Source organism: Lissotriton helveticus, chromosome 12, assembly GCF_964261635.1.
Source record: "Lissotriton helveticus chromosome 12, aLisHel1.1, whole genome shotgun sequence".
Lineage (NCBI taxonomy): Eukaryota > Metazoa > Chordata > Amphibia > Caudata > Salamandridae > Lissotriton > Lissotriton helveticus.
Genome location: NC_136073.1, coordinates 874,593,305 through 874,616,396, shown reverse-complemented (window position 1 = coordinate 874,616,396; position 23,092 = coordinate 874,593,305). Strand labels below are relative to the sequence as shown.

The 23,092-nt window shown below is 46.9% G+C and overlaps 1 protein-coding gene across 1 annotated transcript in view; it reads right to left on the bottom strand.

Moving 5' to 3' along the window:
* Window positions 1–7,050: 7,050 nt before the first annotated feature.
* Window positions 7,051–23,092, bottom strand: part of DDX49 (DEAD-box helicase 49) — a 71,533-nt gene continuing 55,491 nt past the window's right edge. Inside the window, exons 11-13 of the mRNA XM_078671336.1 lie at window positions 19,778–19,866; window positions 13,305–13,376; window positions 7,051–8,258 (exon numbers count right to left, since the gene is read on the bottom strand). Coding sequence (XP_078527462.1) covers window positions 8,079–8,258; window positions 13,305–13,376; window positions 19,778–19,866 — 341 coding nt within the window. The 3' untranslated portion in view covers window positions 7,051–8,078. The remainder of the gene's footprint in view (window positions 8,259–13,304; window positions 13,377–19,777; window positions 19,867–23,092) is intronic.

The following is a 23,092-nucleotide window of genomic DNA, read 5'->3' as shown; positions in this document are numbered from 1 at the left end:
CCTTTTCTTCTCCTCCCCCTTCTACTCCCCTCCCCTCCCTCTTCTCCTCTCTCCCCCTCCCTTTTCTTTTCCCACTCCCCTCCCTCTCCTTTCTCCCTTTTCTCCTCCCCTCCCCCTTCTACTCCCCTCCTCCTCTCTCTTCTCCCTATTCTCCTCCCTCTCCCTCCTTTCCCCTTCCCTTTTCTCCTCCCCCCTTTTCTTCTCCCCTTCCCTTCTCCCTCTCCCTTTTCTTCTCCCTCTCCCTCTCCCCTTCCCTTTTCTCCCCCTCTCTCCCTTCTTTCTCTCGCTCCCCTCCCCCTCCCCTCTTCTCCTCTCTCCCTCCCCTCTTCTCCTCTCTCCCCCTCCCTTTTCTTCTCCCTCTCCCCCCTCCCTTTTCTTCTCCTTCTCCCTTCCTTTTTCTCCTCCCCCTCCCTTCCCCCTCCCTCTCCTTTCTCCCCCTTCCCTTGCCCCCTTCCCCTCCCTCTCGGGGAGAGGGGAGAATTTTTTTTTAATTCTGAGAAAAGGGCGGGGCAGCTGACAACATATATCTTTATAATGAGAGCAAAATGTAAGTCATTTGAAGTGGAGCTGGTTGTAGGCTGCTCCATGTTCCACGCAAGGTATTTTCTTCTAAGTTGTAATTATGAGGCGAGAGCCATTCTTGAGCTAAGGTTCCCTTGTTTGTAATTGTTGCTTTTCTTCCTAATAGAGTGGTCCCTCGCCCTGTATTGCTTTGTGTGTGATACAAAGCAGCTTGGAGTAGAATCTTCTTGTGACCTGTGCAGTGCCCTCCAGACAGGAGAGGTGTGAGCTGTGGCAGTGCTCTGAATTCTTTGTAGTCTTCTCATAGTCGATGAAGTGGCGCCTTGACACAGACCATTAACTTGATAGGATAAGAGAGAGATCGAAACTTGAACCTTGTGTGAGCAGATGCGTTTAATTGTGAGAAAGCTTGATTTTACTTCCTTATCCACTTGTGCATTCATTGACAGTTTGGCGTCCATGTTAACTCCAAGTTTTTTGTTTTACCTCCTTAGATATTTTTGGAGGTGATCCTAGATTGTCAGACCAAGGAATGACAACACAAGATCCACAGACAACCACCTTATCTTCAGAAAACTACTCAAGAATTGGCTCCTCCCCTCCTAAGCATCATACGCAATCAGAAATTTACAGCATACCCCTCTGTATTTATTTTCACTATAGTTATGTACCTATTTTTGAGTATTGCTTTGTATAAATTGTAGAGTAATTATGTTGTTTTAAAATAAAGTACAATAACACTTGAAAACCGGAGTTTATCTGGTGAATCTTTGGTCTACATGCACTTACTTCGATTGTGCATCTATGTACCTTCCATGCACTTGGATTTATATGTTTGTTACTTTTCTCCTGAAAAAGCATATCCAATGCACTACCCTATTTCTCACCCTATACCTCTATCAGTATCTTTAATCTACATATACTTACTTCCTTTATACATCTATATACTTTCAATGTACTTAGGGATCTATGTATTTATCACTTTCTTCTAATTTAGCATTTCCAATGCATTACCCTATTTCTCAGCCTATACTTCACTCGTTATATCTTCTAGCCCAACGTTCTGACTCCTCTCAAACTTCTTTCTACAACTCTTTCCAATGCACTACCCTCTCACTCTATACATCTATCAATATATCCTCTACATCCACTCTCATTTATCCCAAACCACTACTATGATCCCCAAAATAACCCTTTCTAGACTCTCTCCTGCTCTACCCCTCCTTGCATCATCTGACACCTCTTTTACTATACCAATCCCCCAAAACAAACCTTTCTAAACTCTTCCGCTCCAAAACCCCATTTTACTCACCCAAAAGCCACCTCTGCTATGACCTCAATAAAAATATAAGAAAAAATCCAAATCCTTCATTCTTCTATCCCTCCACTATCATTTTCAGTCAAAATAACAGACTAACATGTTCACTTCTCATATTCCACTATACTAATTCACCACTAATCCTTTATGGGTTCCAGAGTAGCGTGCTACTCGCCAATAAAGTGTTTCAACACCCCATCAGGGTTACAAGCGCTATATAAATACAAACCTCTTTCGCTCTTCTAACCCGCCACCTACCCTTCTCTATCCAAATAACTGATTAACATATCCACCACTCAAATTACTTCATACTTCACCATACTAATTTTCAACACTAATCCTTTATGGGTTCCGGAGTAGCGTGCTACTCGCCAGAAAAGCGCTTCAACACCTATCAGGGGTAACAGGTGCTATATGAATGCAAACCTTTCTTCCCCTTCGATCCCTCACCTATCCTTCTCACTCCAAATAACTGACTAACATCTACCACTCAAATTACTTCATATTTCACCATACTAATTTTCAACACTAATCCTTTATGGGTTCCAGAGTAGAGTGCTGCTCGACAGAAAAGCGCTTCAATGCCTATCAGGGGTAACAGGTGCTATATGAATGCAAACCTCTATCCCTCCGCTATCCTTCTCACTCCAAATAACTGACTAATATCCACCACTCAAATTACTTTCATATTTCACCATACTAATTCACTACTAATCCTTTAAAGGTTTCCAGAGTAGCGTGCTACTCGCACAAAAACAGAGCAAAGCGCTTCAACACCCCTACAAGCGCTATATAAATACAAATCTTTTTTCCTCTTCTATCCTTCTGCTATCCATCAGAATCCAAATAACTGACTAACCTAGCCACCATTTAGAACAACTTTCATGTTTCACTATACTAATTCACCACTAATCCTCTATGGGTCCCACAGCAGCATGCTACTCGCCAAAAAAAGCGCTATACAATTACAATACAGTACAATGATCAGCTTAAGATATGAGGTACTGTGCAAGGAAAATGGGGTACGGTTTGAGTCTGCGTTACCAAAAATGAGGGTACTGCTCAAGAAAGCATAGTGACACTTAGCTTTTGGGGACTTACGTTAAGTCGATGATTAGGGGTACTGAAGAGCAAGTTTCTTACCTTCGGTAAAACTTTATCTGATAGAGACTTTACATAGCCGCATATTTCTTATCTTAGAATTCTCTCCAGGCGTCAAACTAGATCTGGACATTTTTCGTGAGCAGTACCCCTGCGTGCCGGTTAGTGGCATAGTTCAGCTCCACGCGCTACTTTTCACAACTTTCTGTGCCAGAAGCGCTTAGTCATGAAGCACACTGACCACTGAAGTAGAATATAAGGTCCTTAAAAGGGGAAAAGCTGTGTCCCTAGAAATCTGTTCACAGACCTGTAGGTAGGATGGATGGATATATGGATGGATGGATGGATAAGGAAACTGCAGCTAAAGTCTCTACCAGATAAGTACTTACCAAAGGTAAGCAACATTGTTCATCTGATAGAGACTTCTAGCAGCAGATTCCTTACCTTAAAATAGATACTCAAGTAAAACCTCCCCGGAGGTGGGTCAGCGGACTAATTTCACGTGACGATCTGCAGGAGCGAATGAGTAAAATCCTTATACCTACGGACCTGGCAGTAATGCTTAGTGAATGTGTGTAAAGAAGCCAGGAAAACACTTAGGGCCCGATGTAGGTCGGTCGGTAACGGCCGAAAATCTGTATTTTCGGCCGTTACCGATCGGTAAATAGGTGATTGCCATGTAGGGGGCTTTATTTTACCGAATCGGTAAAATTACCGAATCGGTAAATTTTACCAATTCGGTAAAATAAAAATTCGGTAAATTTACCGAATCTGAGCCACCCATATGTAGGTGGGACTCTTCAGAGTCCCAGGAGCCTTACCAAATCGGTATTTTACCATCAAATAAATTTGATGGTAAAATACCGATTCCGGTGTGCATGCACACCTATGCCATGTGACAGGCAGACCTGCCCTTAGGGCATGTATGCCTGCCACATGGCACCCGAGCCTGTTTTGGGGGTGCCAGAGGGTGTCAAAGTGACACCCCCTGCACCCTTGTGGAAATCGGTATTTACCGATTCTGTAAATACCGAATCGGTAATGCCCATTCATTCCTATGGGCTTCATAGCCCATAGGAATGAATGGGCATTACCGATTCGGTATTTACCGAATCGGTAAATACCGAAATCATCCGATTCTGTATTCCAGCACATCTGGAATACCTACATGTCGTCCCCATAGATTTACCGATTTTTAATTACCGAATCGGTAAAATTCGGTAATTTAAAATCGGTAAATCTATTTCACCTACATCTGGCCCTAAAGCCTTCTGGGTTACTGCAGTTGCATCATCTATTCTTTCTAGAATCAAGTACATCAACACCTGCCTGAAAATGTTTAGTTGCTGTCTGTCAGCTATCCAGGACCCGAACTCCACATGATTACACAGGGTTTGCAGCTAGAGCTCTGGTGGAATGAGCACGCAAACACTCAGGGAGTTGCTTCTTAATACATAGCAGATTTTGATACAGAGCACAGTCCATCGTGAGATGGTCTGCTTCTGTATGGCCTGTCCTTTCTTCGCTAAGACATACCCCATGAAGAGTTGTTCATCCACCCAGAACTCTTGGGTCCAGTCGGTGAAGTCGCTCCTCTTTACGCTCTGCTGTATCCCTCCAAGGAAAAGTAAGCAGAGTGATAATTTGCTGTAGGGAGTGACAACTTTCGGAAGAAAGTAAGCTCTCATATGAACCCCTAGTTTGTCTGGCTAAACACAGAGGTAGGGAGGCTTGGAAGATGAAGTCTGAATTTCACTGACCCTCCGGGCAGAGGTTATAGCCATAAGAAAGGCTTTTTTGATGGTAAGGGGACTTAGTGGACAATAGTGCAAAGGCTCGAAAGGAGCGCACATACAAAAGGTGAGGACGAGGTTGAGGTCCCACTGGGGCATAATGAAAGGGGAATGAGGAAACAAATGTAAACCTTTCAAGAACCTATTTACAATACATTATTTGAAGAGGGATGGCTGGTCAGGCAACCAGGCTGTCTAGTTCAATTACTAGATGGTACAAGTAAACAAGGAAGCTATCTTAAGTTTATGTACGGGACAATGGTCATTACAAGTTCCCCAGCTACACAATGGCTTTACTGAAACCTATGGCCAGACCTCTGCCCTTCTTGGGCACCAGAAAGTAGTAGGAATAGCAACTATGACCTACTTCTGGTGTCCGTTCTTTCTCTATGGCTTCCATTAACCAAGAGAGACGTCACTTCCTGGTGGAGCAGAGACAAGTGATTGTCCATCAGGCTGTCGCGAGGAGGATCTGACCACTGGCTAGCCAATCCATTCGGGTCTGTGGATACCGTATCCTGCGCCATGCAGAGGCTGGGAAGCATGCACAAAGCAGTGGCTGGGCTTGTAAAGATGTGGCTAGAAATCTCTTTAGTGGCCACAAAAAGAGCAGATTGGGGATGATGAGGGGACATGGAAAGGCCCAAGTGCCTGGCCGAATCCCTGCTGTCCTTAAAGCTCTCAAGTGCCGAATCGGCCTTGGCTCCGAAAAGACGGGAGCCATCAAAGGGCATGCCCATAATGATGATTAGACATCCTTAGAAAAACCAGTAGTCCTTAACCAGGTGTGGCCGCTTAGGGTCACCATCAACTAAACTGCTCGGCCCAGTGAGCCGGGTCGCCCAAATATAAGGTGCATAGCCTCATAAAATGTGCTTAATTGGGCATAAGTTGGTCTGGATCCCAGAAACTCGGGATGTGTGGAGATGGCCCAGGTGCTGGTTCAACCACGGTCTTGAGTGACAATGCTCCACCATCTCATCAGCTTATGTACGAGGTCAAGTCGGCTTCTCCTTATGGGAGCAGGATTTACCCAAATGGGCTGACGACTTCGATTGCAACAAGGATCTGAACTTCTCAACCGCTCCCAGAACCTACCTCTAGACCAAGATCTGGATTAGGAGCTTGAGGGATTGCTCCCTCAAGTCCTTCGTATGCACAGCGTGGCACTCAGAGAAGGCCTTCGGGCCGTGGTCGCACTCAAGACAACAAAGGCAAACAAGGTGCGGGTCTGTCACCGACATTGAGCGGTGACAGGCACTGCAGGGCTTGAAGCTGCCCTTCTTGGACGACAAGCCTGCCACACCACGAAGAAGAAAAAAACTCAAAATACTTCGACAACATGATGAAAAAAGTTAGTAAAAAATTGACCAAGGAATAGCTCTTCCCGATCTGTGTTAACTGAAACAAAAAGACCGGACGTCAGCGCGGTGGGGTGGCGCCTATATAAGCACCGCACATGTCACTTCGGGTGCGGACACCACGCAGAGTCGAACTACGCCACCCACCGGCATACACGGGTACTGCTGAAGAAAAACTTCCGCATCCAATCTGACGCCTGGAGATAATTCAAAGGTAAGGAATCTGAGGCTAGAATTCTCTATTACATAATCGAAGATGCAGTGCAGTTACTGTCTGGTGGTGTATGCAAGGCTAGGCGTACTGCACATGTAAGAAGGAGGGCAGTTAGCTTCTGGGGGTATGTTCAGCCATCCGATTAGGGGTCCTGTACCTGGAGGAAGGGGTGAAGTTACCTTCTTGGGGCTATGTTCAGCCTAACATTAGGGTTAATACACTTGGGAGAAGGGAGGCTATGTTCAACCAAAGAGGAGGGCTACTGCACGTGGGAGAATAGGTGCAGTTGCTGCACAAGCTGTATGTGTTTACCATCACAACCTTTTAATGTAAATGTATTAATGAGGCTGCTTGCAGGTCAAGTTCATAGGTGGGGCGTGGCAGTAAATGTACACAATCCCTTGCTAAGCTGTGCAGTTGCAAATAGGTAAATATTTGTGGGGTACAAAGTCATCCTTGTGAAATATGGGTTTTTACTACTGCATTTTGTGCAATAAAAGCACCCACACATGTATATACCCCTAAAACACAATTTCAGTTTCTTTATGAATACAATACAAAACTCAAAAACTCTGAAATCGTCCTTGGTTTCAGAGTAACTCAACCTAACTTACCCATGCAATTTTTATATAAATTAGGGCTTCTTGCAACATGATGAACCACAAGCCTTGAGGACTAATGCTTTGCAAATGACACCAAAACTTTGAAAAACATGAACAGATTCCAAGGTTAACCAGTAAATATTCTTATAATGTGTTTTTTATTTTAGCTTGGTTGTCAACAAATGAAAACATTTAGCTCACAGCAGTGAAGTCCTGTTCCTTGTGACTTTCAGGTGTTCAAACCGTGGTAGAGTTTGTAGTTTCACACCACCAATACCCGTTGTCCCACAATGTGCTGTATAATGTGCAATACAGAGATTTTCTCCAAGTGAATATATTCTATTGTTCAAGAACTGCTTGCAGACACGAAACATTTTAATGTATGTTGAACAGATATGGCCTAACTTATTATATCCAAAAGTAAAATGTGAGGACTGAAACCCCCCAAGTATGTTTGGGTGCCTTGCTATGCTTTTACATGAAAGAGCTTGGTCACGCCCACTGTAAATTAAAAAAAATATATAAATTTTGAATAGTTTGAAAATAAATGCAGAATTACGTAAGTCGTTTGAAAACAAATGCAGAATTACGCAAGTCGCTGACAGACCCATAGATAAGTCAACATATGCATTCAAGCATAGCAGATTCATAATTTATTGAACTGTAATGTTGCCCACGCTCTCCAGGGACTCCTTTACACCAGGTTGTCCAATCACAAAGTTTGAGAGTTTTCAGAATACCCAAGAAGGGTCTTTGTGGGGATCCTGACATTGGCCTCCCTGCACCTCCGCTCTCCTCCAGGACAACCCAAGTTCACAACTCGGCGCCATCCAGCAGGTCGAGGAACTGCACAAACGCCTTACAGGGACGTGCACCGTCGCCCGCATACAGGTAGAACCACACCGGGCACACATGCCTCCAAGAACTGAGCAGGATCAATTTTTATTCTAACCAGTTGATAGTTCTCTACAAAGAAACCATTTTGGATCCTTGTCCAGATGGTTGGAGTTGTTTGCGTTTTAGGTACAAAAACACCAGTTCCAACTCTGCAACTGGCCGGTTGACCGTTCCTTGCCTGCCTCAGCAGCCCAGATGTAGGGGGAGCAGCCCAGATGTAGGGGGAGCATCCATACGTCTCGTGAACATGAGAAGCATTAGGCGCGGTGGTCACTTGCGCGCCAGCTTCTGTGCCAGTTTCTGCTGCCGCTGCTGCTTCTTCTGCAGTTTCTTCCGCAGCTGTTTGTCCTTCTTTATCTGCAGAGTGCTTTGGATTTGATCCTTGAACTTCCGCTTTTGGGCCTTGATTTTTTCCAGCTCGGCCTTCCTCTTTTGCTCCACGTCAGGGTCCTGCAACAGGAAAGAGGGTGTGATTGACAGATTCCATTTCTTCCAGCTAAGCAATACTCAAACCTTTGACTGATTACAACATTAATGAATACCTGTAAATTCAATGTTCTACCAACAATGAAAACCTTATATTCCTGCTTTTAAGCTCCAGTAATGCTTTAACTTATATTAACCAAATGTTACAATTAAATCAACTAAGCTATTTCATGCCAAATGCACTGTTCCAAGAGACTCGTGTTCCATCAATAGTAAACATTTCTTACGCTTGGCAACCCCAAATATTAAAAAATAGTGCAGCAGTGCTTAACACCCCTTTTTTACCAGTGAACCCATAGAAAGAACTCCCTCGCAGTGCGCTTTCATGTACATGTAGTGGCTTCGAGCATGCTGCGAGAATGTGATACATTGTACACTAGTTTGTGCAAGTTGTGTTATTTAACTTCCTAAATTCTTCTTGTGTTTTACTAATTTGTATTCTCGTCATTTCTCATTCAAGGGCATAGTTTGCATGGAAAGTATGGATCTGATAGAGACTTCTAGCCGCAGATTCCTTAGCGTAGAATTTCCCCAGTTCTTTTCTTTCTGCGCGAGCCAGCACTGATCTGGAGAAGAGCTACCCCTCTGCTGCTTTTTGACAAACCTTTTTTCGACATTTTATCCACTTCTTTTGAGTTTTGCAAACTGGTGTTTCGAGGATGCCCTTGCATAAGTCGGGTTTTAAGCCCTGCAGCGCCGGTCATCGGCTGATGTTGGTGACAGACCTGCACCTCTTTTGCCTGTGGTGCCTGGAGAGAGACCCGAATACGAAGGCGTGCTTCCATTACCTGGCCATGGCTTTGAGGAAGCGGTCCGTGAATCTGCTAGCGGCACAGTCAGCGACTCTGGAGAAGTTCAGATCCTGGACTCAAAGTCGTCGGGACATTCAGGAAGGAGGCATAAGAAGAAGAGTAAGAAGTCAAAGCATTCTTTGACTTCTCGTCCGTCTGCTGCTGAGACGAGGGAGCCCCTGTGGTTTAGGCTTCATCCTATTGAACCTGCTCTTGGGCCGACTCTGCATTCCTAAATTTCCCGAAGCCAGAGCGGTCCCCGCCCAGCGGAAGAGAATTCTATGAGGCACTGCGCCTCATTTTTTGGTGGTCTGACCCCAACAACACGCCTTCAGGGTTGGAAGGGGCCCCATATGGTCCCACACATGCGGCTTCGCCCCAGTGGGACCCCACAGATCAATTCCTGGATTCAGACTGGCACCGGTCGTGCCATCATGCACTTTCCTGATGCCGGTCCTAGTGCCCCCTGGGGGCGCCATCCCCATCGTCATCCTCGACTCCAACACTGAAACGGAGGGGCGTCGCCTGACTCAGGCAGGAGCTGTGCCTCCCAAATCGTAGCCTTATTTTCATCAACCAGGCCTCGGAGAAAAATGGGAGGGTTCGCAGGACCCTTTAGAATACCAGCCCTACGATAAACAGAGTGTGGACTAGTGTGAGGACCTGGGTGAAACCAGCGGCTTGGACACTTTGCCAGATGCTGTTCTGCTTTCTCTGCCTACCGTGGCTACGGAGGAGGGAGCTTCATCCGCAATGGTGGGGCGTAGGGCAGCTGAGATCCTTGACCTTCAGTTGCCCAAAGAGGTGTGGCAACCGGGAGTCTCCACGTCAGAACCCTTGCTCCTTTTCAATGACGCCCTCATGGATGTCCTTTTAGGCACCTGGTCCAAACTTAACACAGGGGCTTGTGTGAACAGGACGATTGTCCGCCGCCATCATCCCGCACCTCGGGATAGGGACTTCCTCTCTCAACACCTTACCCTTGAGAGCTTGGTGACCCAAGCCTCCACCTCCAAAGGTGCTTCCCTACCGTTCCCCTGGATACAGAATCCAAGGGCCTGGACTCATTTCTGAAGAAGATGTTTTCTTGCGCCGGCCTGGAGTTTCAGTCTTTAAACACCACATGCCTTTTGGGCTGTTAAGCCCACACTCTGTGAGATACGGTTGCGCAAGTGCTGCCACAGGTCCCAGAGAAGGTCCGGGCTGTACTCTCCCAAGCTATTACTGACAGGAGAGGTGCAGAAAAGTTCACATTTCGATGCAGACATGACCGACTCGCTGGGTAGAGCGGTTTTCACGGTAGTGGCCCTTAGGTGCCACTCCTGGCTAAGAATGACTGACTTCTTGGGGGGGATATCCAGGCTTTCCACATGGACATGCCCTTTTATGGCAACTGTCTTTTCGGAGAAGAGACAGATTCGGTGCTCGAGCGCTTTAAGGATTCTCGTGCTATGGCCAGGTCCTTAGGCCTCTCTGCTGCCCCACGTCCACCTCAATCTGCCTTTCGCTGCTATGGAAGGGGCTTCCATTTGCGCCAATTCCAGTCCAGCCACTGTGTCATGCAAGCTCCCCAGCCTTGTGAGTGCTTGAAGGCCCGGTACCCACAGACCTTGTGGTTCAGCTGGCAAGCGGTCCAGTCAGTCCGCTCACACAACTACAACAGCCTCTAAACTCTCCTGGTCTGCCCCTTTACCACCATGGGCATCCAGTTGGCGGCAGGATTCACCATCACCTGACCCGCTGACAGTCTATAACATCAGACAGGTGAGTTTTGCAGAACGTCCGAAGGGGCTTCTCCCTCCCCTTCAAGACTACCCCTGTCCATGCGATCATTTGTCCCTTCTCCGTGAGGAGGTTACGGCTCTCCTGGCCAAAGGGGCCACAGTGAGGGTTCCAGTGCCAGAAGTACGCTGTGGTTTTTATTCCTGCTACTTTCTGTTTCCCTCAATCTCCAAACTCTCCGAATCCTCAATCTCTTCCTCAAGAAGGAGAAGTTAAAAATGCTCACATTGACTAAGGTCTGGTCTGCCCCGGACCTTGGAGACGGGATGGTAGTGTTGGACTTACAGGTCGCCTATTTTCCCATACTGATCCTGCCTGCCCATCTTCAGTTCATGGTAGACCACACACATTTTCAGTTCACTGTGCTCACTTTTGGCCTTACCAGCACTCCTAGAGCATTCGCCAAGGTGAAGGTGGTGGTTGCAGCTCATCTGCGAAGATCAGGGGTGCCAGTCTTCCCCAATTTTGATGACTGGCTGTTGAAGGCAGACTCGTCACAGGCTGTCTTTTCCCACCTCCAGACTACGCTGACCCTTTGGTACCCGCTGGGTTTCACTATCAACGTGCCGAAGTCACACCTGACTTCATCGGAGCGGTTCTGCACATAGTGCAGTCTCAGGCTTATCCTTCCGAGGACTAAGTCCAGGATATTCAGGCTTGGATACCGATATTTCAACCACTATTCTGAGTTTCGGCGAGATTGACTCTGAGGGTGCTGGGCCTCATGGTCTTCTGCATCCTGCTGGTGACACATGCCAGATGGCATATGTGGGCTCTGCATTGGGACCTGAAGTTTCAGGGGGTGTAGCATCAGGGGAATCTCTCCGACCCGGTCCAGATCTCAGAGAGAACTGCGAAAGATCTGCAGTGGTGACTCACAAACCGCGATTGGGTCAGACGCAGACCCCTCTCCCTTCCCCAACCAGCTCTCACTATAGTGACAGATGCGTCGCTTCTGGGATGGTGCGGCAACCTGGGGGAGGTCGAGATCAGAAGACTCTGGTCTCCAGCAGAATCCAGACCCACACCAACTTCTTGGAGCTCCAAGCGCCCCGACCGGCATTGAAAGCCTACATTCCCTCCTTCTTGGGAAAGCTAGTACAAGTGTTCGCAGACAACACCACTGCCATGTGGTACTGCAACAAACAGGGTGGGTTGGGGTCATGTACCCTTTGTCGAGGGGCCCTGCGCCTCAGGACATAGCTGGAATGCCAGCGCGTTTCTCTGGTGGTTTAACATCTGGTTGGTTCTCTGAACAACAGAGTGGATGAACTCAGCCATCCCTTTCAGGGCCCGAATTTTGGCACACCAGTGGTCAATGCTCTTCATGGCTCTGCGCTTCTTGCATATAAAGTCGTGAAAAGAAGCTGACATCCGCACACCTGGGTGGTGCCTATATAGGTACTGCTTCGTCACATCTGGCGCATACGACGGCGGATGCAAAGCCAATTGACTCCACCTATTGGCGTGCAGGGGTACTGCTCATGAAAAAGCTTCCGGATCCAGTCCAACGCTTAGGGAAATTCTAAGGTAAGGAATCAGCGGCTAGATCTAGTCTCTGCCTAGATAAGGCATTACCGAAGGTAAGTAACTTGTTCATATATAACTCACAAGGCACAGTTGGAATGGAAAGACGTTTCAACGCAAGTTCATGCCATGAAATGAATCAATTCCAGAAAGATAACTAATCAAGGAACAACCCAATTACACTGTAGCCGTGCCCAAATTTCCAATGCATTTTGGACCATGAATGTGTTAAGTTGATTTGAATAGCACACTAATCACCCGGGAGATATACACACGCTTAGGCAGGTGTGTGGTTCCCAAGGTATTTATACCAAGAGCCAGGTCTTCAACTACTTGCGGAACTCAAGGAGTTAGGAGGAAGCTCTGAGAGGTTGTTCCGTGTGATGTAGGAGAATTAGCGACCGCCAGTTTTGCTTTTGCGGATGTGGGGCGGGTATATGAGTGAGGTAGTGCAAGTACATGAAGGCTACCTAACCCCCCTGCCCCCTCACTGGTCAGGAGCTTGCAACCTGCGCACAGTGTCAGCCTGTGTGGGATGCGTAACTGCGTGCGGCTGTGCATGAGCATATCAAACTACTTGGTCCCAGACCTGTGTACTGTATTCTGGCGCTGTCGGGAATAATGTTATGCCACTGCCAAGGCTCTGTGTGAGCCCTGAAAGCGCTGAAGCAGGGGATGTCAGAGTACAGCACTGTACAACAGGGAATCAAACGGCAATCATGAGTGGCAGCACATTGGTGGTGCTGGAGTGCAGTACTGCACTATACCACACTATAAGGACTAAACACAAACACAAAATCATAGCAGAGGTCCAGCACTGTGAGAGTAGAGGTGGTTTAGGAAAGCTGTACTGCACTAAGAGAACATGCGTGGCATACAGATGCGACAACAGAGCTTGCGTAACACTTACCTTCCCTTCCAGAATCATCTGTTTCCGTTTGTTGATCTCCTTTTTCTCATCAAATTCTGTTGATTCCAATTTCTAGGTTGCAAAGAAAAAGGGAGTCAAAAAAATAAAATAAACTTCAAACAATATCAAACTTATTTAAAGAGTACTTTCCACCCCTTTAAACACCAAGTTGCAATGAATAAGTACAGATTAAAAAAATTATTTTATCTGCCTCTGTACGATGATGGAAGAGTCCTAGGATCAGAGCCCATGATTAACACTTATTTTGATAGACAATATTCTGGGCCCTATTCACAAAAGAAGTTGCTGCCGTACCTGTAGGTTTATTACTAAAATAACTCATTTATTACTTTCAGGTATTCACAAAAGGATTCCTGGCAGGTGTAAATGCATTTATTTCCACAGAGTTCTCTGTCACATGTGCGAACAAATAAAGGTGTGGGAAAAGGGTATTACCGAGAGCGAGATATGGTCCTTTTATGCACTGCCTGACCCTTCTAAGCTTCCACGTACCCCAAAAGGAGTTGGTCATCCACCCTGAACTCTTTTGTGTGTTCAAGGTAGAATGATAACGCTCTCTTTGGGTCCAGACGGTGGAGACGCTCCTCTTCCTTAGAGGGATGCGAGAGAGCAAAGAAGGTGGGCAGCGTGATAGAATGACCCAGATGGAATGGCGCCACCACCTTTGGCAAGAATAAAGCACCACTTTATCTGGAAAATACATCATGTAGGGAGGCGTACAAGATAGCGCCTGTAACTCACTCACCCTCCAGGGAGATGTTATCGCAACTAGTCTGTCTTGATGGAAACAGCCGGAGGGGACAGTTGTGTAAAGGCTGGAAGGGAGCACATATAAGAAATCCGAGGACCAAATTATGGTCCCAGTGCAGCATAACAAAGGGTGGGGTGGAAACAAGTGAGCCAGGGCCTTCAAAAACCTATTTACAATTGGAGACCTAAAGAGAGAGGGTTGGTCTGGCAGCAGCAAAAACGTAGGTAGAGCAGAAAGATATCCCTTAAGAGTACTCAAAGCAGAGCCCTGCTGGGCAAGGGTTAGAATGAATAGAAGAACAGTGGAAAGAGAAGCAGAAAGAGGGTCAATAGACCTTTCAGTACAGTATAATACAAACCTTTGTTAACAGCAGGCATATACCGTCTTAGTGGAGGAAGGCCTGGCCACCAAATTGCATTGCACTTTGGGAGGAAGGTCAAAAGCTTCCAACGGCCGCCGCGTGGAGGCAAAGAGTTGACCGGTTCAGTGAAGGACCCTCCCCTGCTGTGGCGACAGAAGATCCTCCCGAAGGGGCTGCCTGATCGAAGACCGATACTCATTTTCAGAAGCTCTGGATACGAGACTCTCCTCGGCCAGTACGGAGCCACAAGAATCACTTGGGCCCGGTCATTCCTGCTCTTCTTCAGAACCCTGGGCAGGAGTGGTATGGTCAGAAAGGCGTACAGCATGCCTGAGCTCTATCGCGATGAAAGGCATCAGCTAATGATAGCGGCATTGGAAACTCCAGCGCGCAGTATTGCGGACACTGCGCTTTCTTTTCGGAGGTGGACAGATCTAACCAAGGACCTCACCAGTGCTGAAAGAGACCTTGCGCCACCTCCAACTGGAGATGCCATTCGTGATCCGCTAGGCATCAACAGCTGAGTTTGTCCACCCCAGCGTTCAGAGAACCTGCCAGGTGTTGAACCACCAGGGCTATGCCCTGCTGCTCCAGCCATGTCCAGAGATGCAGGGCCTCTTGACAAAGGGTCCATGACCCCCACCCGCCTTGCTTGTTGCAGTACCATATGGCGGTGGTGTTGTCGGTGAACACCTGCACTAACTTCTCCTTGACAGAGGGAAGAAATGCCTTTAGTGCCAATCGAATCGCTTAAAGCTCCAAAAAATTGATGTGGAGCCCCGACTCTCACAGATGACCGCCCCATCCCTGAAGTGACACATCTGTCACGTCTGTGAGATCTGGTTGGGGAAGGGAAGGAAGAGGGGTCTGCCGTTGCCCCAATCACCATTCATCAACCACCACTGCAGATCTCTCGCAGTTCCTTCTGAGATCTAGACCACATCGATGAGATTTCCCCGAAGCAGAACTTTAGGTCCCACTGCAGAGCCTGCGTACGCCACCTGGCATGCTTTACCAACAGGAGTCAGTCTCACCAAAAATCCAGGATAGAGGCTGAGACATCAGAATCATAACCTGAATACCCTAGACTCGTTGCTCGGGAGGATAGGCCAAAAACTGCACTGGGTCCAGAACAGCCCAGATGAAAGGGAGCGTCTGGGAAGGAGTCAAGTGTGACGTTGGCATGTTTGTAGAGAACTGCAGCGACTGCAGGAGGTCCGCCGTAGTGTGAAGGTGGGAGAAAACAGTCTGGGACGAGAACGCCTTCAACAGCTGCGACCACTGCCATCACTTTGGTGAACACCCGAGGGGCACTGGTAAGGACGAAGGTAAGCACTGTAAACTGAAAGTGGTTGTGGCCTACCTTGAACCGCAGGTAACGCCTGTGGCCCAGCAGGATGGGGGATGTGAAAATACGCATCCTGCAGGTCCAACGCTACCATCAAGTCTTCTTGGTTAGGGCAGACAAGACCTGAGCCAGATTAAGCATCTTGAACTTCATCTTGAGGTAGAGATTGACGGTCCGAAAATCTAAAATGGGCCGCAACCCTTCGGAATCAGAAAGTAGTGGGAATAACAGCCACTGCCTACTTCTGAATCCGGAACCCTCTCTATAGCGCCCTTGGCTAGGAGCGCTGTAACTTCCTCTTGGAGCAATTTTAAATGATCCTCCGCCAGCCGTTCTTGATTTGGCAAAATAGGAGGAGGAAAAGAAAGGAAAGGCAGAGAATAGCCCTCCTGAATGATCTGCAAGACCCACTTGTCCAATGTTATGGACCTCCAGTGGGGGAGACGATGATGGATTCTCCCACCAACTGGAGTGGTGTGGTCTTGCAGATGAGTGCTTGGAGGCTGTGACTGCCGAGGGCAGGGTGGCCGACGACTTCTGGCTTCCTTGGACAGTTCGAACCACGTCCACGCACAACTTGGGAAGTCTGTGCAGGACGATTGATGGGATAGGGCTGACGCGGCTGGAACCCCCCTTCTGTTGCCATGAAAGGGGCGAAAGCTAGTGTAGGAAAGTAGAATCAGGCTTCATGGTCACCCCCACTTTTTGCTGGTGTATTATGTTTTCTGACTAGTCTGACTGGGATCCAACTAATCAGGATCCCAGACTGGATTAGTGCAGGGTGCTTCACTTAAATAAGTGTACACCATATACTAAGCCAGCCTCCTACAGCTAGAGAGGCCACGAGGTGTAGAAGAGAGGCCTAAGTAACTGGCTGTAGCTCCAGAGTCCTTGAACTGCACAAGGACTGAGTCTGCCTTCTCCCCAAAAAGACGAGATCCATTAAACGGTATGTCCAACAAGTTTGCCTGTACACCGCCCAAGAAGCCAGTTGTTCGAAGTCAGGCGTGGCACCGCAAGTCTGCTGTTGATAAAATCGCTCTGCCCAGCGAATCAGTTGTGTCAAGGCCACACCTAATAGTGAATTTTGCTCCATCTCTCCCGTCCTTAACTGCCTGAGACAGCACAGCCCGGGCCTCCACCAGGACTTGTGGCAGCACTTGCACAACCGTCTCCCAAAGGGACTGGGAGAAACAGCCCAATAAGCATGCGGTATTCACCGACCGCAATGCTAGGCTGGAGGAAGTGATTCCAGCCTTTTGGATTCCCTATCCGGAGGGGCGTAAGGGAACACGCCCTGGGACATAGAAGCCTGCACCACCAAGCTTTCAGGAGTGGGCTGTTGGCTGAAAAACCTTGGGTCGCCATGGGCCGGGCGATGGAGCCTTGCAATTTTCCTAGTCACAGGAGCCCCTGTGCTAGGCTTGGCACAGGTGCCTAGAAGCACATTAGTAAGTGCCTCATTGAAAGGCAAAAGCGGTGGAAGTCCCAGGCTGAAGCACTTCGGTCAGGAGAAGAGTCCTGACTTGCACAGAGTCCAGTCCAAGGACCTCTGCTTCTCTCTTGACCACCATGGCATAAGATGCCCCCTCCTCAGTTGGCGGAGAAAGAATGCCAGCATCTGTGGAAGTGTCCAGTCCACTGGCCTCCCCAAGTTCCCTATACCAGCCCATCTGCTCCGCAGAAACATCCTGGTGTTCCAAAGGGTCCAGACTCCTCCTTAGCCTAAACATCATCAAAATGTTCAGGCAACAACATAGAATTCTATCGAAGTCAGAATCGGCGTTGAGCGATGCCATTCCAACTCCGTGTTGTCAGGGATAAGAATGGGGCTGGAACCGCCGATGGGCATCAGCAGCCTCAAAGGCACTGACTTCGTATCTGACGCCGTGGAAGGTTGCGATGGCACGATCGGCACCATACCGGATCCCTGAGGCCCTACCGGCACTGTGGCCGGATCCGATGGGTGCCCCCTTCTGACCCCGAAGGGCCCGAGGGCTCACTAGAGGAGTCGGCCCGCTCAAACACGTGGCGCATGGCCACGTAAAAGTCTTTAATTTGATCGGGGTTGCTCCGGCTCCCGGAAAGGGAGGGAGACGCAAAGTCAACCCTGGCTTCGGCTCCGCAGAACCTTGCCCAGAGCATCATTGCTCCTTACCTCGTTTGTCGACGGACGACAGTCAAGGCGAAGACGAAGTCCGTTTGGACTTCTTCTTATGCCTCTTCCCTGAGTGCCCTGATGACCTAGAGTGGGACAAAGAGGACTTGGGGCTCCAGGAGTGGTCTCGCGACCTCCTCTTCTTCAAACAAGATCCGGAACTCCGTGGATTCCTGCTGGATGGTGTTTACTGCTGGGCTGCAAGGAGCTTCATAGCCCGTTTCTGCACGCCTTAGGGGCCATATCCCGCCAGTCCGAGCACAACTTTGAGCCGTGGTTACGCTTCAGACACCAGAGACAGACAAGGTGGGGTTGGTTACCGATATCATGGGGTGACGGGTACCACATGGTTTAAACCCTGTCTACCAGTGGTGTGGCTCACTGGTTAGAGGCGGCAGACCCGGGAGCAGAAGTCGACCAGGGTTCAATTCCTGACGCGGCAGGGTCGTGGACCAGGGTCAGCGGACTCGACAATTCTCACCTCGGTGCCTACTCTAACCTGGTGTCCCACTCGGCAACTCTGGGCATTAGCTTGCCTAATCTCCACAACGGCCCCATCAACGCCGGGGATGCCTGGCTCCACCTTGGGGATTCCCGGTAGGGACCATCCCACAGGGAAAGCCAGGACGGGTTCCCCAGCGGTATACAGCGCCGGGACGCCCCTTTGCTGGGGCAGCTGTGCGCTTTACAAGTATACAACATTTAACATTTAACATATCCTAGCACACGATAGAAAAATAACGAAGTCGACAAAAGTTAAATAAGGCCTGTCAAAAAGTGACAGAGGTGTAGCTCTTCTCCGGATAGGCGCTTAACTGGTGCAGAAATAAAAAAACTGATGTCCGTGCACCTGGGTGTCGCCTATATAGGAGACGGTGGCGTCATAATCGACGCTAATGATGTCAAGTAGAGCCACCAGATGGCACGCGCAAGGGGCAATGCTCGAGCAAAAATTCCGGATCCAGCCTGACGGAAATTCAGAGGTAAGGAATCTGCAGCTAGAAGTCTCTATCCAATATATGGCAACTAAGACAAACAGAAAAGAGATTATGTGGCAACTGAACAAAGAAAGAAACATTACATGGAAGCTACAGCAAATATGAGGCAGCTAGACAGCAAAAAATAAAGGAGCAGCAAGCCAGTAAGGGGCACAACGGACTGGAGGCTGGATGAGAAGCAGAGGGCGCAAGAATGAGGTCACAGCGGAACGTGACGCACTGCTGGAATATTATTACGAATAAGTTAATGACCCATCGTAAAATTACAAAAGGAGGCTGTGGGTCGCAAACCATACCAAAATTCCCCAAACAAATACAGAATAATGGGGAAAATATGGCCCCCTCAATTCAGTGCCCCAACCCACACACTACACTACACTACAGCATGCTTTGAAACAGCCTTGGTGGCAAAAACGATAGACAAGCAAGTGAAATACATACATCAAATGTACAGCTCACTAAGATTTGCTCTGGTAAGGAGCGTTTTACTGTCGGTGCTCCCAAGTAGGGTTTGTCTAAGACTTGAAAGACACCACTACAAAGAGCGGGTAAAAGTACGAGCGTCATCATTTGATGGAAGGTACAAAACAAACTTTCCTACAAAATACATTAATCCACATGAAGAAAACAAGAAATTATATATACGTAAATGTTAACTTTTAATCACAAAGCAAAACCACGGCAGAGTAGACTACTTAAGCTCGGTGTAACAATACCATGATATATTTGTTGCTGTGTGGTGATGTCCAGAGGTCTATCGCTATATCTCCAGTGAAACCTTGTGGTGGCCAATAATATGTTTTCACAAAAAAACTAAATGAGAAAAAATGACTCACTATTTCACATTCTCTTCGGGTGACGTTCACCTGCGTCAGGATGTTCAGCACCTCCTTCTCATTGAGCGGATATTCTTTCAATTTTGTATCTGTGTGGACATAAAAACACACACAACTATTTCAACTCAAAAGCACAGCAGAAGCAAGGCTTAAAGCTTCGATGGACAAGGGTGCTCAAACACAACATCGACCTGTAAAATATCGACTCTATAATAGTGGCTACCAGAGACCATCAAGGTAAAAAAGATGTGGAAATAGGATTTGAAAATGTATACTCTCCTATCGCTAGTTCCATGAGCATATGGCGGCAGCCAAGACTGCGAAGTCAATATTTATGCAGGTTGATGTTAAATCCATACTATTATAAAACACAAGAATGTGATAGTAAAAAAATATATAATAATGTCAAACAAGTCAAGATCTACGTTTAGGTATCATATGAAATATTGCACAAGTCCACACCTGATGAAACCTGAGACAAGGACTCGCTCACGGTTGTAACTTTTTGACATTTGCAATTTTGCATTAAAAAACCATGTTACAGTGCACCAAATCGAATAAAAGAGTTCCATTTCTCTTGAAGAAATATCACACTTTGTTTTTCACTTGTCGTACATGGATTAGAACAATAAAATATAACAGCCTATCTTTCTGTCGAATTCAGCCAAATGTGCCACTTACCGCAATGCTGAGTCCAAGAGCAGAAAGTTATATAATAAAGTACCAGGCACACAAACATGCACTAGAACCCATTAGGCACAAACCTTCAAATATATATAATGTAGCACAAATATAACCTATATTTGGATATCACTGTGACCCCAACTGCACTTGCCACCAAGAAACCAGTCATACCAACAAGTAAGGCAGAGCTCAACCATGCCACACAGCCAACAAACCCTCTTCAACTGGCAGGCATCTTAACCAACTTCAGAGATGTGTAACTAATTAGAAAGGTTTTCTGCCACATCCCTCTAAATCTAAAATTATACACCCACAGCTTACTGAAGAAGACACTGCAGAAACCGAGAGACTGACAACAACAGAATCATCCTTTTCACAACGCCATCTATCTGTTATGGAAACCTCACAATCAGGGAGATAAAACCACTCATAGCCAACAAGAAACCATTGAAAACAGGAGAGCTTCTCAGCCTCGTCAGAGGTAGGAAGCACTACACAAATGTTGCAACGCAATACAGTACCACAATGAGGCATTGATAATCAGTTCTAAATAAATACTTCTAAGATAGTCAAACAGTTCTGTCACCTACAGCGCTGCTAGGACCAAGAGGTGAAGGTTTCTCTTGCGGAGTCGTGAATTCTAAAACTCACATTGAAAACGTCTACTATTGAAGAAAAAAAAAAAAGAGCGTCTAAAGGACAACTATGTCAATGGATGCCCCTCTGAGACCAAATACATATTTTTTACTTTTAGACATTTTTATTCACATTGGTGGGGGCCCGGTAGCTCCCAGCAATACAATCTTACAAAAGCAATGTTGCAACAAAATAAGCATTGGCAAAGACAAAAGGCTGGCAGCCAACGTCAGACCTACTGACTTTGCCAATGCTTTTTACATCTTTATACTGTCAACGAAATAGCCAATTAGGTAGTTCGAATTGTCAATTTTCTCAAACTACTGAGTTAAATTGGGTAAGTCCCTGAAGGTATCATTTTTGTGCTCCTTTTTTCAGTTTAAACTTATTTTCTACTATTTTTTTTGTTTGACTCTCCTTGCTTTCATTTCGGGGTCTGGCTGACGTGTCTAAAACAAGATTTCTGCCAGTAGCTTTAAAACGGAATGTGGGCAATATTCACTGGTTGTGCTTGCTTTTTGGCCACTAGGTGGCACAACATTCATGCATTTCTGCAGTACAGGATTTTATTAATGTTATTATCTGCTGGTTTTAACGGTATTCTTAGTGTTAATCAATAGGTATGAATAAGATTCACAATCCGATTGCAGGAAATTCTACAGCCATAAATACAATATCTACTGACTAAATAAACACTCATGCTTCTAAGTGCTAGAGATGGTGACACTGAGGATGATCACCACAACTGCAGTGTTCTTACTTACTCAAAACATAACTTAACTCGTATTTTTTACAGCATGTTTTTACTTCCTAATGGTATTTGTGTATTTTTTTTAAATAAACTTTGTGAATGTGTACAGCCCTAGTAAAGCACATAATCGCGGCCAGTGCAAATATGTTATGTTTCAGGTTTGTGAACCACGTGTTGGGTGCAAGCATGCTACTGATTATATGTATGTGTGAGTGTGTGTGTGTATATATATATATATATATATATATATATATATATATATATATATATATATATATATATTATTCCAGTTTTCCCCGAAGGGGAAGATTATCTCTGCGCACTCCCGGATATAAAATTACACAGCCATAGCATCCAGATAGTAGTTCAGTTTTCAATTTATTTTAGCAAGCCAGCTGCACTTGCTAAAATAAATTGAAAACTGAACTACTATCTGGATGCTATGGCTGTGTAATTTTATATCCGGGAGTGCGCAGAGATAATCTTCCCCTTCGGGGAAAACTGGAATAATTTGACTCGTGGCGTGGTCCTGCCACGCTCTGAGCGCACCGCCTGTGAGCGCCTAGAAGCCCTGCCTTTGTGGACCTAATATATATATATATATATATATATATATATATATATATATATATATATATATATATATATATATCTCCATACTAATATTATAAAGAGAGAGCCCAAATGTTTGAGGCGGGTAAGCTCAGGAACTACAGCACCAATCGGAACACCCAATACAGCATTGCAAAACACAGTATCAGCAGATGGACTTAGGCTATACAGCAGCCCACCATATACATTATAAGGGGAAAAGAACGTACGGGGCAAAGTAGTCCGTTGTGGGCGTGTGCGTTGTGCTGGGGGCGTGTGCATAGAGCGATGGGCGCGGCATTCATCAAAACCCAACCCTGCTGAATTATACCGCTTGCGAGAAGCGTTTTTAGTAGTCAGTTGTGGGAGTGTGCGTTGTGCTGGGGGCGTGTGCGTAGAGCGAAGAACACATGGGCGCGGCATTCGTCAAAACCAAGCTGGATTGCACCGCTTGCGAGAAGCGTTCTGGGTGGGACTAGCGTTCCAATACGAGTGGGCGGTGCATTTGGCATTGTTGTGGGCGTTGGCCGTTGACGCCACGTGGGGCGTCTAAGTGGCGCTACAGCAGACAAACACGTTTGCGGCTGACACAGTTCGCATGTTGCAGAGGCGTCAGGTACAGCGGACAAACACGTTCGTGGCTGGAGCCGACA